General features: G+C 32.5%; 1 protein-coding gene across 9 annotated transcripts in view; it reads left to right on the top strand.

The window, feature by feature from the left end:
• Positions 1-19,003, top strand: part of Trpm (transient receptor potential cation channel, subfamily M) — a 521,822-nt gene that overhangs the window by 459,879 nt on the left and 42,940 nt on the right. For 7 of the 9 annotated variants that reach the window (XM_075313652.1, XM_075313649.1, XM_075313650.1 and 4 more), the window contains 2 exons: positions 3,770-3,826; positions 16,835-16,981. In XM_075313652.1, coding sequence (XP_075169767.1) covers positions 3,770-3,826; positions 16,835-16,981 — 204 coding nt within the window. The remainder of the gene's footprint in view (positions 1-3,769; positions 3,827-16,834; positions 16,982-19,003) is intronic. The other 2 variants (XM_075313647.1, XM_075313645.1) reach the window with 1 other exon arrangement.

Here is a 19,003-nt window from a genome sequence, read left to right as displayed (position 1 = left end):
GGAATCCCCATTAACACAGTTTGAAACAGTCTGAGAGCATACATAACAAAACCAACACAGAATCTGTTGGCTGAAGGTGGATTTGTCCCTCTACATAATAGTCTCAAATTGAAATGCTAATTAAGGTACAAACTTTTATTACAAGGTAACACTCCCTTGACTACTGAAATAAACATTCTCAAAAAGCGTAAGACGAATTTAAATTTCCATCAACTCTTTGCAATATTTACATTATTTGCAAAAAAAAACTTAGTATACCGTACCAGTAAGAGGCTAAACCGAACCTTCTTCCTTGCTACCTAATTCTAAATATATTTATTGATGATCCTTCGAGAAGAACTTTAGTAATCATCGTATTTTCCAAGCTCTCTCCGCAAATATATTCTCTCCCCGAAGGATGAAATTCACTGATGGTTCAAAAGATGACATAAATATAAAATTGTCAATGGTTTCCGAACATGGCAAAATAGAGGCTGTTGATCTTCTTCCTGAAACATGGCAGTTGTTCGAATCAGAAGCAATGAATATACGAAAAACATTAGAATGTGCCAAATCCAGTAGTAATAAAACTATTATTTGCACTGTCTTTAAAGCGTTCAGAAATATGAGGAACATGTATTCAAAAAAGTATACTTTCATAGAAAAATATAACTGGTATAACTGGAAACGAATATGCCGATCTGGTAGCCAAGAGTGCACCTAACCAAATCAACCCCTACATACGTTTTCTTGTCTTTTTGTAAACGATACATCGGACATCAACATTAAAATAGAAAGATCCTGGGAACTTTACGATCATTCTTACAAGTTTGTTAAACCGGAAAAAAACTGTAGTTCTCCCATCTACTACTTCTCTTTTCCAGAACAGATGCTTCATATGACTCCGCCTTGGCCTCACTAAACATACTCAGGAATATCTACTCTCTCCGCACTCCAAAAACAACTTTATCAGCCAGACATATATTTTCCCCATGCTCTGCAATCCAAAACATTCGCCATAAAATGTTCGGCTCCAAAGATGTATTTGGCTCATTAAATTCCCCTTCTGTAGATAATATTCTTGCTATGTTCTTGCGTTTCTAATGAAAACCAATTTATTTAACGAGATTTAATCTCTTCAAAGTATAGTATAGTCAATGTATTGTATTGTAATTCAATATCCTTTTAATTAGAAGTAGACCATAGGCTCTACACTCAGAGAAGAGTAAACCCATTAGCGAGTTATTTTTAACTAACCAGTGTTAATATTGAACTTCGTATGTCGCTAAAGAAGCATGTACCCATAGTAAGTTCAACATTTTCCTATACGTTAGTAATTTAACTGTTCAGAAGTAAAAAATTAACTAAATAATAAATTATTAAAAACGAAAAAAAAAAATAATGTTCCGGATTTCCTAGACCACCTGGTGACTTGGAGCAAGGATACATCAAGGGGCAGGATCCCCATTTCTACATGTCATATTATATTTAGTACAAACCACTTACTCTTCTTTAGTACAAATCCTTTAGAATCATTTATTAGATTTTTTTTATCATTTTATAAAATTTTACCTTTTGTCCGGACGGAGGATCGAACCGCGTACCATCAGTTTTCTAATTAAACACACTATCCACTGGGCCACTTAGCTCTTATACTCATCAACAACCAAATGTGACTTTGTTTATTATTTTCTTGCTTGGTTGCATCTATTCATTAACACACACAGTCAAGGGTGTCTATTTTTAGAAACACCATACGAGCACATGTTTCGGAGACGAACTATTGTCTAGAAATAGATTCACTCAACGGTAGTTAGAATTGACATTCATCGTTAGTTTATTTATACTAAAAATGGAAATTTCGTGCCCAACTAGACTTCGTAATATTGCACAGTAAAAGTTCAGTAACGCTGATAAACTTCTTCGTACGTTCGAGAAAATACGTATTCCCTATTATTATAAAGGGTGATTTGTTAAGAGCTTGATAACTTTTTTTTAAAAAAAAACGCATAAAATTTGCAAAATCTCATCGGTTCTTTATTTGAAACGTTAGATTGGTCCATGACATTTACTTTTTGAAGATAATTTCATTTAAATGTTGACCGCGGCTGCGTCTTAGGTGGTCCATTCGGAAAGTCCAATTTTGGGCAACTTTTTCGAGCATTTCGGCCGGAATAGCCCGAATTTCTTCGGAAATGTTGTCTTCCAAAGCTGGAATAGTTGCTGGCTTATTTCTGTAGACTTTAGACTTGACGTAGCCCCACAAAAAATAGTCTAAAGGCGTCAAATCGCATGATCTTGGTGGCCAACTTACCGGTCCATTTCTTGAGATGAATTGTTCTCCGAAGTTTTCCCTCAAAATGGCCATAGAATCGCGAGCTGTGTGGCATGTAGCGCCATCTTGTTGAAACCACATGTCAACCAAGTTCAGTTCTTCCATTTTTGGCAACAAAAAGTTTGTTAGCATCGAACGATAGCGATCGCCATTCACCGTAACGTTGCGTCCAACAGCATCTTTAAAAATACGGTCCAATGATTCCACCAGCGTACAAACCACACCAAACAGTGCATTTTTCGGGATGCATGGGCAGTTCTTGAACGGCTTCTGGTTGCTCTTCACTCCAAATGCGGCAATTTTGCTTATTTACGTAGCCATTCAACCAGAAATGAGCCTCATCGCTGAACAAAATTTGTCGATAAAAAAGCGGATTTTCTGTCAACTTTTCTAGGGCCCATTCACTGAAAATTCGACGTTGTGGCTCGTTAGTAAGTCTATTCATGATGAAATGTCAAAGCATACTGAGCATCTTTCTCTTTGACACCATGTCTGAAATCCCACGTGATCTGTCAAATACTAATGCATGAAAATCCTAACCTCAAAAGAATCACCCTTTATTTACTTCAGTCCATTTACGAACTCATTGGGAGTTCTTAACCATTTTGCTGGTAATGGCCGTAAGTTCAAATTACTTTCACTGAGTTAATTTAGTTCATCAATAGTTTAATTTTACTAACTGTGAGTAAAATTTTGAACTACTCAATATTATGGAATTTACTTGTAGTTACGACGTTAAATTTTCTGAGTGATAGATGCTAGTGCCCGTATAAGTAAGTTTATGATAATTTGTAATTACAACAAATTAAGTAATAAACAAATAAAATTAACCGAGAATACATCGTTCAAGGTCATACATTACTGTCACGAAAATAACTGTGTATATGTAAAGAATATCATAAAGATCGCGGAAGTGATTCACATTCACCTCGTAGTGGAAATGCGAACTTGGACACTGCTCTTGCAATAGATTTTCTAGCCCCAAAAATTTTATTTTCTAGTTGACGATATTTTTTTAATTTATATTTACATTACAACAATACAACAAACAAGGTCCTCGTCCTCAATTATCAAAAACTATTATTTGCCAACATTGTATTAATAAAAAAAAAAACATATTTTTGCTTTAGTTTTTCATGTTTACAAAAAGTAGTTGTGTCCGTCAATTTTTTTTAGTTTTTGGTATTAGCGCTTTGAAAAATTGGAAATTCTAAAATTGAAAAAACATCCTGCAAAATTGGTTGTTCTTAGCCGAAACAAAATAACTACGCAAATGATTTTGTATATTTAAAAAAATTGTTGAAATGTAGACACATGTGTGTTTTGTGTGTTTGCTACATAGATCAGTATATTATAGAAATCTTGAATGATAATTAGTTGAGAAAATCGAATATTATATGAAAATAAAAAAAAAATTAATTGATATCGTGAAACTCCGCATTGAAACCTTTGCAGGCACTTTTGGCGGACACATATTCACTGCGTGATACCAAAGTTCATGAAAACGGAAAAGTGAGTAAAAAGCATTTCTAACCAACTTCATTTGTTTTTCTTTCGTTTTTCATTTCCTATACATACAATCACAAAAGGATAAATCCACCATTTCATTTCCTATATTGGTATTGGCAATATTTTTTTATTTCTATTTTTGCTCTTCGTTTTGGCCATGGGTTCATGGTTCTTTTTTTTTATTTACTGGTGGCAGAGGAATCGCTTATCCTATATACGCTTCTCTATGAAATTTGGCACACTTATACACTTTAAAGAAACACCTTGAATACCACTGTACTTCGATCTATTCACCTATATCTTAAGTATTGTAATGTATTTTTACTTATCACTTTACTACAGGTTTTATATCATTCTAGTCTCCAGTATATCACAAACCCTATAGAAATCCCTTGTAGCCGAGTCATAAATGTAACTAGGAGTAGTTTGGTATTACCGTGAATAGTTTTGATCAATAATTATTCTATACTCGTATCTCTTATTGGCCAGTCAACAGCATCCATGGGAACAAATAAAAAAATCCAAGTTTAGTCAATTTAGATAGTAACCCATCAAACATTGGTTAAGTAGTTGAAGTGAAAAAACTGCTCGCCCAGAGCATTTGTACCATACCCCAAGCAAAATTGTATGTCTGACTATAATGAATAACAATGACAGGACGATTGTGAATACCATTTTTTATTTAATTCTCGTAAACCAGTAATGAGAATTTACGCTGGGAAGATCACGAAGAAAGCAAACGCAACCGGGTCTCTTCAAGTTTTGTCTTCCCTTATATCACAAACAAGCCTCTATCAAAACGATGGTCACCCAGCAAAACCTGGGTAAGTAGTTGGCTTACCATTATTAGTAAGGTTCGTTTACCATAAAGAGTATTTTCACGTAACCCATGCATTTGTTTTATTTTTCATTTTGGCAAACTGTATTGTATGCAGACAAGTACTTTGTACTTGTAAACAACATTTCCATTAAATAGTAATTTTATATCAGTAACTAACTAAGTTACTCCAAGATTATTTGTTAATAAAAGGTTTCGCTGGAATCTTTAAAAACACCAGATTCAAAAGGCTCAAACCTGATTTTGTATACGAAGTAATCTTACACTGAAAAAAAAGCACCCCCGGTTCCAAAGAGTTTGTCTTATATTCACCCAAAAAAATAATAGAGAAAAGTGTACTTGATTCGAGCCGTAGCGGTGTCAAAAGTACGGTAAGTGCGGATTTTCTAAATCCAAGAAGAAAATTCTTAATTCAATCCCGAAAATATTAAGTACAGATTTCTGAATTTTAGAATTTTTCAATCGTGTTTGTGCTTCCTTTGAGTACGGGAAGTGCTTGATTCAGCTCTATTAGCTTCAGCTCTATTGAAGCTCTATTTAATCATAACCTGTACTTGATTCAATCCGCATTTAAACTTAACTTGAGACTTTTTTTAAGCGGAATCCATATATTAATATATATTTTTTTTTGCATATAATGTGCTTGTTTCAAGAACGATCTGTTCTTGATTTAATTATTTCATATGCGCTTGATTTTAGTGTATTTTGTTTTAATCTCAATGTGCGCTTAATTCGCATAAAATAAAAAAAGGTTCATATATTTTTAAAATATTTTTATTATTCTTTTTTATATCAATATATACATTTGTAATGACAAGAAAAATACATAAAATTCAACTATGGCGGCCAAATCCAATGACGCTCAATTCAAGCACTCCTTTAAAGCTGAGGGAACGGATTTGAACAGAAATATATATTTATTTAATTATTTTAAAATAATAAACTTTATTTACTTATCACTTTCATGTGAGGGGACAAAAATACTTCACTGTCACTTAGGTTCTAAGTACACAATAATACTAAATGAATTTGACAAACAAAATGCAATCGAAAACCCAGTTTTTGGAGGTTAAACATCTGTGAGAGTAACAAGGAGAGCAAAATTTTATTTTGCATTCCAACTGGCTCATAAATGAATATCAAGTAACAATTTTCTTATTTTAAGCCAAAGTCGGCTTTAGATAGCAAATTGAATGCAAGCCAAACACTAAGCACACATGCACTATGCTCGGGGGTTCGATGAGAGCATCGAGGAGAAAAAAAATCTATTTTGTGCTCTCAGCGCCTAACTCTCACAGACGAATTAAGTAACAATTTTCTTGTTTTAACTAAAAACAAGATTAAATCATTAGGTACTTGAATTGCACAAATAAGCATATTATGTACTTAATATGAGTATAACTTAGTATTTGCGTACTTACAATTTTAAGTACGAATTCAGGCTAAAAATAAGAATTTGAAACTTGATTTTAGAAATCTACTTTTCTTTGGGTGTTAAAAATTTTGGTATTGATTCCGAGTCAAAGAAGCGGAGATAATACAAGTAAGGATACTTTTAAGACACAATTCTCTTTTAAATTTGGGTTTTTATGTAGTTGCTTCTAGAAAGCAAATTTTAATTTTTCGTTTTTTTCAGCTTTTTTGAAGTGTAAGTGTTGAAAAACATTTCCTATATTTGAACGATTTTTTGCTTTGTAGACAAGATGCAAAATGGCAACAAATTTAAAGACAATTTCATTAATTTTAAAGAATTTTTCTGAATTATTAAAGTCAAGTTGACCTTAGCCCAAAAATTTTTTCCTTCATGTTACGATACCATTTTTAAGTCAAATCACTTAATTATAAGGACAATACGACTTCATTGAAAAGTTTATCGACTTTTGGACAAGGAAAAAAACTTTATATTAGAGAAATGCGTCTTCTATGCCAAGCAAAATTTGCATTCGTATTTTAAAGACATGAAATCTTTGACCTCACCATTTTTTTTTTCAGTGTAGTATCAATAGTAAGTTTACCAATCAAAAACTTATTTTACTATTATTATTTGTAATCAAAGTGATTCTCTTCGGCATTGCGTATACTTGCAGAGACAGACTTTATCAGTCGAATAATTGATGTCTGTATTTTGTCCAGAAGCTTGCTGACACAAATTATTCAAATTCGAAATATCATATGCGAACATATGTTTTATTGATGAACATGCCAATAATGCGGAAGTACTTTCAAAGTCTTTGCTCCTTAAAAAATGTTTTGCGTTGACTATTCTGAGTCTATAAATAAAAGGTTCACCAAATATTTTTTGAAAATATTTGTTACTGATTCAAATGACAATCATGTGTGGAAGTAATAACATTTCAAAGGCCCCTTGACTAGATTTCATTGAATTCAAACTTTCATTTTCCGAAAGAATTTAAGAGTTGCTTTTTTTTAAACCGCAATTATACACTGAAAAAAAATATTGTCGTGGACCAAAAATTTCATGTCCTTAAAATACGAAAGCTATTTTGGCTTAGCACAGAAGACGCAAAAGTCGATAAACTTTTCAATGAAGTCGTATTGTCCTTATAATTAAGTGACTTGACTTAAAATGGATATCATAACATGATATCCATTTTAATGCTAAGCTAATTTAGAAAAATTCTTTAAAATTTATTAAATTGTCTTTAAATTTGTTTGTTAAAAATTGTTTCCTAGAAGCAAGAAGCAAGTGGGAGCCACCGTGGTGCAATGGTTAGCATGCCCGCCTTGCATACACAAGGTCGTGGGTTCGATTCCTGCTTCGACCGAACACCAAAAAGTTTTTCAGCGGTGGATTATCCCACCTCAGTAATGCTGGTGACATTTCTGAGGGTTTCAAAACTTCTCTAAGTGGTTTCACTGCAATGTGGAACGCCGTTCGGACTCGGCTATAAAAAGGAGGTCCCTTGTCACTGAGCTTAACATGGAATCGGGCAGCACTCAGTGATAAGAGAGAAGTTCACCAATGTGGTATCACAATGGACTGAATAGTCTAAGTGAGCCTGATACATCGGGCTGCCACCTAACCTAACCTAAGTACACAAAACCAAAATTGAAAAGGGAATTGTGTCTAAAAAGTATCCTTACTTGTATTCTCCGCTTCTTTGGCTCGGAATCAATACCAAAATTGTTAAAGTAAAGACAAAATCTTTGGAAACAGGCATGCTTTTTTTCAGTGATAGCATTTGATACCGCTACTTGTATCATTATAGTGATTTATGGTATTTGTGGTATTTGGCTTCTCCAACAATCATTAGCGTATCTGGAGGGTCCTGGCCTCCCAGAATATTTATCGGTAATCATTTAACTTTATATACGCTTTTTAAAGGACGGAGAGACAACTTTAAAATCAACAACCAATTATTTTCTAACGAGAACCGTCAAAATATCTTTTTATGTAGTTACAGGACATGAGACCAATTGCAGGGAAATCGAGAAGACCAAAAGATAAAACTGGTAGGATATCTTCATTAGTACCATACAAAAACGAACTGATATACTCTATAGACATTCATCTTCCTGACTTTAAAAATTTATAACAATCGGTTGATAATAGCTATTTAAAGAAGAAACTTCAGCTAATTTCAATTTCCAGCAACAAAAGAAATAATGAAACATCTGTTAAAAAAGTCCATAAGCGGTGGAATTGATATGTACATGTTTTACTCGTAACTTATTAAGTTCGACTTATGTCGTGAAAATATGAAATTTGTGAAATGGAATTTTTCAATAGTTACTTTATCTTTATAAATAATTTGAAGAAAATAAACTTTTTTAACTGGTGCTATTGGTTATTTCCCTTTCAAGATATAATAAGATTTGCCAAAATATATAATATTCTGCTTTTACTGGTTCAGTTTTGATAAAAGCTTGAACTTAGTAGTACTAACCTTTAGGGACTACTGTGATTCGATCGCGGGTTCAACTTCCAAAATTAATCTTCCCTTTGCTTATCTACACGCAAAGAAAAAAAAAACGTTTGGAAAATGTGTACCGAAAACGTTTTTCTTTTGTTAGAGTTTTTTGAATTGCTTCGAAAAGTATACATTTTTATCACCAAAAAAATTCGTTTGTTACAAAATTTTTATTTTTTCAGTAAAAAAAGTTTTTTTTTTTGAACCAACAACACAGTCCATTTCGTTTATATCAAACACTGTTCTTTTCTAAATTTAGGTCTTTAATAAGACACATTTTACAGTTCATAGTAAAAATTTAATATAGTAGAATGTAATGTTGAAAATTTTTTCGGAATCTTCCGATCATATCTGGAATATATGTTAAAAAAAAAAAAAACTTTGGTCTAAGCAGGGATCGAACCCACGACCCTTGGCATGCAAGTCAGACGTAGCAACCACTGTTCCACGGTGCCCAACTAAATGTATTTTTCTGTTAAATAAACTTTGTTTAATCGGCTCGTGGGCGCCGCAAGCTATGCTATATAAATATAACTTAGTTATATGGGTAATTATCTATTGATGACAATAACGGCTACATGGCTCAGTGGATAGTGTGTTGGCTTACAAATTGCATGGCCCGCGGTTCGATTCTCCGTCCAGGCGAAAGGTAAAAAAAATTTTAAAATTTATAAAATCGTATAATTCCTTCTACATTGTTTGTGTTAGAGAAAAAGGTGCTAAGAACTAAAAAACTTCGTGGAAGTGGGAAAGATGTGAGGGAAAATGCAATTAGCCAGAAAAATTTTTTTTTGAGTTAGTCTTTATGAAATTGTTTTTACATCCTGGAAAAGAATAAACGTTTATCACAAAAAAATATATACTTTTCTTCCAAATACACTTCCTTTCAACGAAAAGCAAATGAGAAACGAACTTTGTTTGTCTAAAATTTCGTTTGGGAGGAAAGAATTATTTTTTTGCGTGTAAGTACAGTTTTTGCATAGTTTCCCTTTAAATTAGACCCATATTGTGTCCAAAAATAAGATTTCGAAATGATGTTCGACGTGACATTCAATATGTGTCTTATTATAGATTTATATGGTAGTCAGAAAGTGATTCATATACACGCAAAAAAAAAATTCTTTCCTCCCAAACGAAATTTTAGACAAACAAAGTTCGTTTCTCATTTGTTTTTCGTTGAAAGGAAGTGTATTTGGAAGAAAAGTATATACTTTTTGTGATAAACGTTCATTCTTTTCCAGGATGTAATAACAATTTCATAAAGACTAACTAAAAAAAATTTTCCTGGCTAATTGCATTTTCCCTCACATCTTTCTCACTTCCACAAAGTTTTTTTAGTTCTTAGCACCTTTATCTGTAATACAAACAATGTAGAAGAAATTATTCGATTTTAAACATTTTTAATTTTTTTTTTACCTTTCACCTGGACGGAGAATCGAACCCCGGACCATGCAATTTGTAAGCCAACACACTATCCACTGAGCTATGTAGCCGTTATTGTCATCAATAGACAATTACCCATATAAGTTATATTTATATAGCATAGCTTGCGGCGCCCACGAACCGATTAAACAAAGTTTATTTAACAGAAAAATACATTTAGTTGGGCACCGTGGAGCAGTGGTTGTACATCCGACTTGCATGCCAAGGGTCGTGGGTTCGATCCCTGCTTCGACCAAAGTTTTTTTTTTTTTGTTTTTTTTTTACATATATTCCAGATATGGTCGGCAGATTCCGAAAAAATGTTCAACATTACATTCTACTATATTAAATTTTTACTATGAACTGTAAAATGTGTCTTATTAAAGACCTAAAGTCAGAAAAGAACAGTGTTTGATATAAACGAAATGGACTGTGTTGTTGGTTCAAAAATAACTTTTTTTATTGAAAAAATAAAAATTTTGTAACAAACGAATTTTTTTGGTGATAAAAGTGTATACTTTTCGAAGCAATTCAAAAAACTCTAACAAAAGAAAAACGTTTTCGGTACACGTTTTCCAAACGTTTTTTTTTTCTTTGCGTGTAAACGAAATGGCTTGTGATTTTAGAGCAAAAATTAGTTTTTTATTGCAAAAATAAAAATTTTTCAATAAAAATGTTTTTGGTGATAAAAGTTTGAAATTTTCGAAGCCATTCAAAAAAAAAAAAAACTAACAAAAGAGCAAAGTTTTCGACGTTTTCCAAACGTGGTTTTGCGTGTATAGACCAGTCCCAGTTCTGGTGAAAATGTAGGGAATGGACCGGTCACTTTAACATGGGTTTGTCATTGACGGTGTAAATTTCACTACCCCATGAAGCAGTGTGTGACAAACTCTTAAGAATCCGTTTTATTTTGGACATTCGAATAGCACCAGAAAGTAAAAAAACTTTTGGATTATGTTGAGCAGGAGATTATTCTGATAATTGTGTTTCAGCAAATGTGTACATCCAATAAGCTTTTATTCTAAAGAGAGTATAGAAATTTATAAATGTTGCTAAAATTTAAAAAAATTGAGACAAACTGAAGTTCTGGTACGTACCAGTCCTGTTTTAGGTCCGTTAGTGGCAATTTGCACCAATTTCCCGTAGGGAGTTGACATTGAGAATTTAAGCTTTATTGTTTTTTACTGTACAAAAATTTTTAAGACTCGTAGTGTAGTAATTTTTTTTTATGAAAATGTGGAAATGTAGTGCTGTTGACTGGATAGGCAATAATAAAAGACACCGATATCACGAAAGTGTCTCAAAGACTTAGTGAATTTTATAAGAGCACACCCACCCAACACACAATGAGAAATGTAAAAATACCTTAGTAACAAGTACTGACTATAATCCTTTTTGCATTTTAATAATTTTTTTAATTAACTCTCCACGGAGATGTAGTCAAACATATACACATACACACACACACACCCAAACACCACACTAAACTTTTATTTCAGTACAAAAATATAATTTTACTACAACGTAATGAATAATTTCTTATGAATGTTTACTTGGTTTGACTTTGTATCACAGGTTAATCTCACTGCCGGAGCGGATGAACCACCCTCCAAAGTTAGTCTACGTAAAAATTGTTTTCGTTCTTTAATTTGTCTATGGCTATATTTGTCGCTTTTTCGTAGAAGTAATCAAGTAAATGCACATTATTATGCAGCACCATATTTTAGGAATGACAAACATGAAAAAATTTAAGAACACAAAAAATGATGAGAACAATATTAATTGGCTAAAGTTTGTCCTTCCACATTTCATGCTGTCCTATACACATTCATGCTATTCTAGTATCGTAGATTCATTCATACTCGACAAATTTTTGTTTAGAATACCATGCAACAACAAACAAATCTTCACTTTCTGGGGATTTACTCAAATAAAGATCAATTTTCTACACACCCACAAACATTTTTTTTTTTGGCGTTTTCCACAAAATTAATTGATACAATTAATTTAAATTGAAACTGCATTAAATGAGTAAATTAAATGATCCAATTAAAAAAATAATTGATTAAAATAAATTGGTCAGATTTTTAATTACATACTTCTCAACATATAATTTGATTTTATCATTCAACTGAATATTTTACTTCTGGCAAAAAATTATGAGAACCAATTTAGTTTTAAGTTAAATATTTATTTATTCTAGAGTCATCAAATATTTTTTGGCTTCAATCACAAACTTAATTGTCAATTAAGACATCTTTTAATTCAATAAATGTTTCAACTAAATATTTTACTTTTGATTAAAAAGTTAATTGAATAAATTAATTGTTCTATTGAATATTTTAACAAATTAATAATTTCGATGATGTTGTTTTTTTTTTTTTGTACAGAAGAGAAGAGTATATTAAGCACCTGAATGGCATGCGAAGTTTTAGTTTTCTTTCTCCACTTATATTATATGTAAACCTTTTTGATACAGTGTAGGTTCTAGGGCCTCACACTATATCACGTCCAGAGTCGATCTGGGATAATTGTCTGTTCGTCTTTTGTTTTTTGTTGCATGAATGAGATCGAAAATTTTCCTATAAAATCGGCTTAGAGCATACAGGGTGGCTTACAACTTACATACAACAAATCAAAGCGCTATATTTATTCAATGTTTTAGTGGCAACTGTGCGGTAGAAATAAAACAATAAATCTCTCTTTAGGCTCACTTAGACTATTCATTGTGGTACCACATTAACTAAAAGTACATAGAGACACTTCTAGTTTTTACAATTGAACCCATCCGATTATTTCATTCTGTTGAATCAACCTGATTGTCCCAATAATATTGACATGAATGCTTTAAATGAGTCGAATAAAAACGGGCTACCACAACCTAAACTGACCTATGGTATTCTCGGTTGACGTGGCTGAGTCATGGTTGAATGCGGCTGAAATGTATGTCTGCCCACGGCGTTAATACTGCCTTTAGGACATTTTCCCGAAAATATTCGAATATGTATATTTTCAGCTGATGGAAAATCCCATAATTTTGTTTGTTCACAAACTGCTCAACTTGGAATGAAGAAAACCGAATTCGGTAACTGGCCACTCTTGTTCAAGCGAAGCAACTCCTTGGGTCTTTCCCGTTTAAATTTTTTGTGCATCACTGAGCTCTTGCACATTCCGGAACTTCAATGGCTTTCGATCAAGCTCATTTTACAATATATCTTTCATCCGTTCTCGCGATATATATTCAGCTCACGAGCAAGTTTTCTACTAGTGGCGTGGATTTCCATAAATCATTTCCGGCGTTATTAAAGTTTTTTTCGTACACTTTTTAGATGCGATGCGGGAATAAATCTGTCATCTGTCAGAGAAGCGTCTTAAAAATAATTGCAACCTGAAATTGGTTACAATACATATCAACCACCCGTTGGTTCTTGACTTCACATTATATGTACTGATCGATCACAAATCACATCTTAAGTCGATCTGGTCCTAGCTAACCGTCCGTCAAGTTTTTGTTGTGTGAGAGCATACATGAGGTCGCAAGTTTTTCGATAAAACAGGGTCGCCCGACAAATACTTTGTTCGAAAAGTATTTGGTTTACAACATAGTCTTCTCTTAATTCGATCCACAGCAACGCTCCAATGATTTTAAATGGTCTTAAACACTTTCTAAAGAGGTCAGGAAAATAGGAGCCCATGGAAGCGATGACATCCTGGACATCCTGTCTGGACACATTGTGAAGATTTGCCAAAACTTTTTAGTCTACCTCTTTTTCTTTGTATGTCTATATTCAATTTTTTTTCTTAGTATCCCAGCAAAAACAAGTATATACGACCGTAAGTTCGGCCAGGCCGAAGCTTATGTACCCTCCACCATGGATTGCGTAGAAACTTCTACTGAAGACTGTCATCCACAATCGAATTACTTGGGTTGCGGTAACACTTGCCGATGGCAAGGTATCCTAAAACTTCCTAACACCGTAATATATACCACAGAGTCCATACGTGGTATATATTAAACTAAAAAAGGCCGATTAAATACGTATATAATTAAGTTTAAAGTTTCTATAGAAATAAAATTCTGACAAAATTTTCTATAGAAATAAAATTTTGACAAAATTTTCTATAGAAATAAAATTTTGAGAAAATGTTCTATAGAAATAAAATTTTGACAAAAGTTTCTATAGAAATAACATTTTGACAATGTTTTCTATAAAAATAAAATTTTGGTAGATTATTTTTGGCTCGAGTGGCAACCATGATTATGAACCGATAAGGACCAATTTTTGTGTGATTGGGGATCGCCTATATATAACTATAGACCGAAAATCGGGGTATCGGTTTATATGGGGGCTATATATAATTATGTACCGATATGGATCAATTCTTGCATGGTTGTTAGAGACCATATACTAACACCATGTACCAAATTTCAGCCGGATCGGATGAAATTTGCTTCTCTGAATGACAGAGTTAATATACCCCCATCCTATGGTGGAGGGTACAAAAATGGAAGTTCTTCTAAAGGCACAAGTTTAAAAGCACTTCCAAAAATACCCTCCCAAAGAGGTTCTTTATTTTTTTGGCAACGCTTTTTTTGCTGGGATCTCCAAGAGTAGAACAAATTTGAATTTTCTAAATACCACGAGCCTATAATTGAGCTTCTAAGAGATTCCAATATGTGGGTGATTTTTTTATATCATCTACTAAGCATTTTCCTAGTTTTAAAATTCATTCAAAAATGACAAACAAACTATTAGTGGGAGCCATCGTGGTTCATTTCTTGCATACACAGGGTCGTGGGTTCAATCCCAGTTTCGACCAAACTCCAAAAAGTTTTTCAGCGGTAGATTATCCCACCGCTGTAATGCTGGTGACATTTCTGAGTGTTTCAAAGTGCTTTCACTGCAATGTGGAGCGCCGTTCGGACTCGGCTATAAAAAGGACTTCCCTTGTCATTGAGCTTAACCTAGAATCGGGCAACACTCAGTGATAAGAGAGAAGTTCATCGCTGTGGTATCACTATGTACTGAATAGTCTAAGTGAGCTTGAAATGTCGGACTGCCACTATACATAACCGTTACTATCAGTAAGTTCTTTCAGTCATTTCACTACCCAGCAAAAAATAGGTAACCACATCTCATTACAATTGGCATTACCAGGAGTAAAGCTGTCATTACACGTTGCATTACATTGCGGTGAGTTATAATGACTAACTTGTAATGACAAAAATAAATACTTCTCGGTAATTTTTCAATTGTTATTTTCAAATTTTTAGGCAGTTGGCTGTTAATGACTTAATAAGATAGAATAAATGATGGTACCATTAGGTATAATTATTCACATAATTGAGCATTTACTTAAAAAATCAAAAAGAATGTGTAATGTAACGTTAATGCTGATGATTTTTCCGTTAAGAAATTTTTATCACAAATAATTCATAATAATTGTGTTTTAAATATACGACATTATCGTATTGTTTTAAATAAATGCTTTCTTATACCTCATTCACATTACACTTCCAAAATGCACTTAAACTAGATTTCAAATGTCATTTGCCTTATAAAAAAGGGGGCTTAAAATCCACTTTTAGTAGATTTCGAAACTAATGTGAATTGGCTATTGGATATATCATAACGTAATTCACGAATCCAACTCTCTTAAACAACCTACATTTATTTCTATTTTAAGTGTGAAATTAATTTGCGTGTAATCTTATTTAGATGATTTATTAGATTTTTTGTTTATTTATACAATATTCGTTTCTATTCAAGTAGTGCTCCTATTACAGCATTACTCGCCACATTTTGATCCATTGTAATCGGCGATGGAAATCAATATTTTCGAGATTTGGTTGCCTGAATAAGTGGCTATTTTGCAAGCTTTGGTGTATCTACGAATAAGTGATTACATATTAGGTGATTATATGCTTTAAAAACACTACTTATTTCATGGCCGAAAGTATGCCTGGGGAGAAGTACTTTCCTCCTAGGACATGCGTATATAAATGTAATTCGGAGCGATGCCAATTAATAAGTGGTTATTAATTTTTAAATAAGCTTACCTACAAGATTACCGGGTAAAGAGAGTTTTTGCTGGGTATGGATTGTTCTCTTATTGGTGGAGTCATCAATCCATTCTGTAATCAATTTCTCTCATAGCAAAATTCGGTACACCCGTATAAATGAATTACATTGATGAATGGCCATATGTTAGCTTTTATGGTCGTTTTCATAGAGATATTATAGATAAATTATGTTAATAAAAATAAATATCAACTGCTACCACATCTTATACATTTGTAAGGATAAAATATTTACTCGTTCACCACACTCGATTTTCTATATCAAAACATACACACACCAACACACATTCATAATTCTCCCATCATCTATTCTCACTTAGATTTTTGAGCTTTTTCTCATCTCCTGAAATAAAGTAGATTTTATAAAGTTACAGCTCTTAGTATCAAGCATGTTATACGGTAAATAAATAATATGCAATAAAATATTATAATAAATAAATAACGAAATAATCGCATCTAAGGGACATAAAAAAAAGAATTTAACAACAAAATTATTTAACTGTGATCTGTGTTTTATTCCATCAGCATTATCCTAAATGTTTTTGGTCTATGGGCTATTGAGTTTTTTTTTTTTTATTTCAACTCTATTGTAAATAATACTGATCTAATTTTATAAAGTCGCCTATGATTTAGCAATAGATCTATACAAGAATATTTAAATAAATACGGATAATAATTTATTTTATTTTCTTTTTATTTATGTTCTACATTATTATTGCAATGATGCTGACTTTTAGGTATCTCTTACGGACTCCGATCCATCACAATTTCGGGATTTCCTTCATCATACGGAATATGAAGTAAAACAGCATCAGCCACTGCGACTCAAGAAGAAGGTGTACGAGTTTTATACAGCGCCAATAACGAAATTTTGGGCAGATTCTGTAAGTAAAGTAAACAAAAATATATATCTATAACATAATCCAATATAAATAACGAAGATGACAAAAATGCGAAAATACCATGCGATAATTTTAAGAAAATTTTCAGGCTTTTTGAATGCCTGTATATCTGCGGTTCGATATTAGCACTAAAACGAGAAACGGAAAATAACACTATTTATATAACAGATATAAATGCACTCACAAGCACATTCAAAGAAAATAACAACGTCTGAATCCACCATTAGGGAAATGTAGTTTTATTTTAGTAAATTTTATCTAGCGCCATTCAAAGTGCAAACTTTAGACAGTTACCAAAATATCAACTATTTGTGAGAAATTCAAATTTCGTTTAGTTGTGTTCCTATACCTACTACATAGACTAAAAGGCTTGTTCCCAGCAAGCATTTACATATGATTATAAGCGTTCAAATGTAAAAGAAACACTTATGAAACGTTTGCTGTGACACTTACAAAAGACATCAAAGTAAGTGTTTTATAATCGAAAAGGACCCTTATTTATAAGCGTCTAAACGACGATTGCAAAACATGTTTTGTAAGTATCGTAATTAAACGTTTTCTAAATGCTAAAATACACGTTTTGCAAATGCTTAAAAACACGATTTTTTTAATGAAATTAGTAAGCGTTTAAAACATTTTTATTGTTTCAAATCAGTTTTTTATTGATTAACTAAAAAAATATTTATACTTTATTTTATATTTTTTTACTATAAAAATATAAAATTAAAATTATTTTATTACTATAAAAATATAAAATTAAAATATAAAAAACGAACTACGCATCCCCTCAAAATTTTCTGTTATTCGCAGCAATATTAGTTTTTTTTTCCTCCACCTTTTCAACAGCATTTTGACATGTGGCGCTTATTGATAATTAAATTGCTGCCGAATAAATATTAAAGAAATAAGAAAAAAAATAAATAAATAAAAATAAATAAAATATAAGTTAAATAAATACATTACCAATACGCACTATCCAAAGAAGTAGTTGTTGTGGCTGGACTTGATGCATCACATAAACAGTTTATGGGAATGCGACAGCATCATTAATGGGGTCGACGATGTAATTGAAATTGTTCTGCGAGATGGTGTGGTATGAGTGGCACAAATATGTAAGACGATCTGGTGTAGAACTTTTTATGTTATATCGTCAAGCGCATGGTGATCTGGTGATTCGTTTAAACTAAGATTTTCGGCTTGGTAAATATTAACAAGTATATACGGCCGTAGGTTCGGCCAGGCCGAATCTTATGTACCCTCCACCATGGATTGCGTAGAAACTTCTACGAAAGACTGTCATCCACAAATTTCAACTCACTCGAATGAAATTTGCTCCTCCAAGAGGCTCCAAAACCAAATCTCGGGATCGGTTTATATGGTGGCTATAAATGATTATGGACTGATATGGACCACTTTTGGCATGGTCATTACACGCAGAGAAGAAACATGATTTCCACAATCATATTCGAAGAGCAAAATAATATGATAGCAGCTATTTTTGCGGCGACCATGTATCATTTTAACCTGCAACCATGTTGGCTCAGTGAACATAGTTCTAAGAAAAATACAATTGTCCTCATCTAAAATGTTATTATATTGATAAAAAGAATTTTGTTTCCATTAAAAGACAATGGTCACGATCTAAAATGTTATGTTATTCGTCAAAAATGTTTTTCTTCTAGTTAAAAGAACATGGTCACAACCTAAAATGTTTTGATTTTTATGAAAAAACTTTTTTCGTCGTCGAAAAAAGGACGCCACTTGAGAAAAGAAAACACAAAATCAACTTTATTTATTTGTTTTTATTTATTTATAAACTAATTCATTGTTTATTTGTATTTATAATGTCGTGCAAGCAAACTTCACATATTTTTACACACCCTAGTTTGGTTCAATTTCAACAATAAGTAATCATTCCATATTTACTTCTCGCCCATCAAATGTACAAACGCAGACATCATGTAACTGCAAATAAAAATAAATTATACCATATATCAAAATGCA

The sequence above is a fragment of the Haematobia irritans genome, chromosome 5 (assembly GCF_050003625.1).
Source record: "Haematobia irritans isolate KBUSLIRL chromosome 5, ASM5000362v1, whole genome shotgun sequence".
Classification (NCBI taxonomy): domain Eukaryota; kingdom Metazoa; phylum Arthropoda; class Insecta; order Diptera; family Muscidae; genus Haematobia; species Haematobia irritans.
The sequence above is the reverse complement of the archived record's forward strand: the minus strand, read 5'-3'. Positions and strand labels throughout refer to the sequence as shown.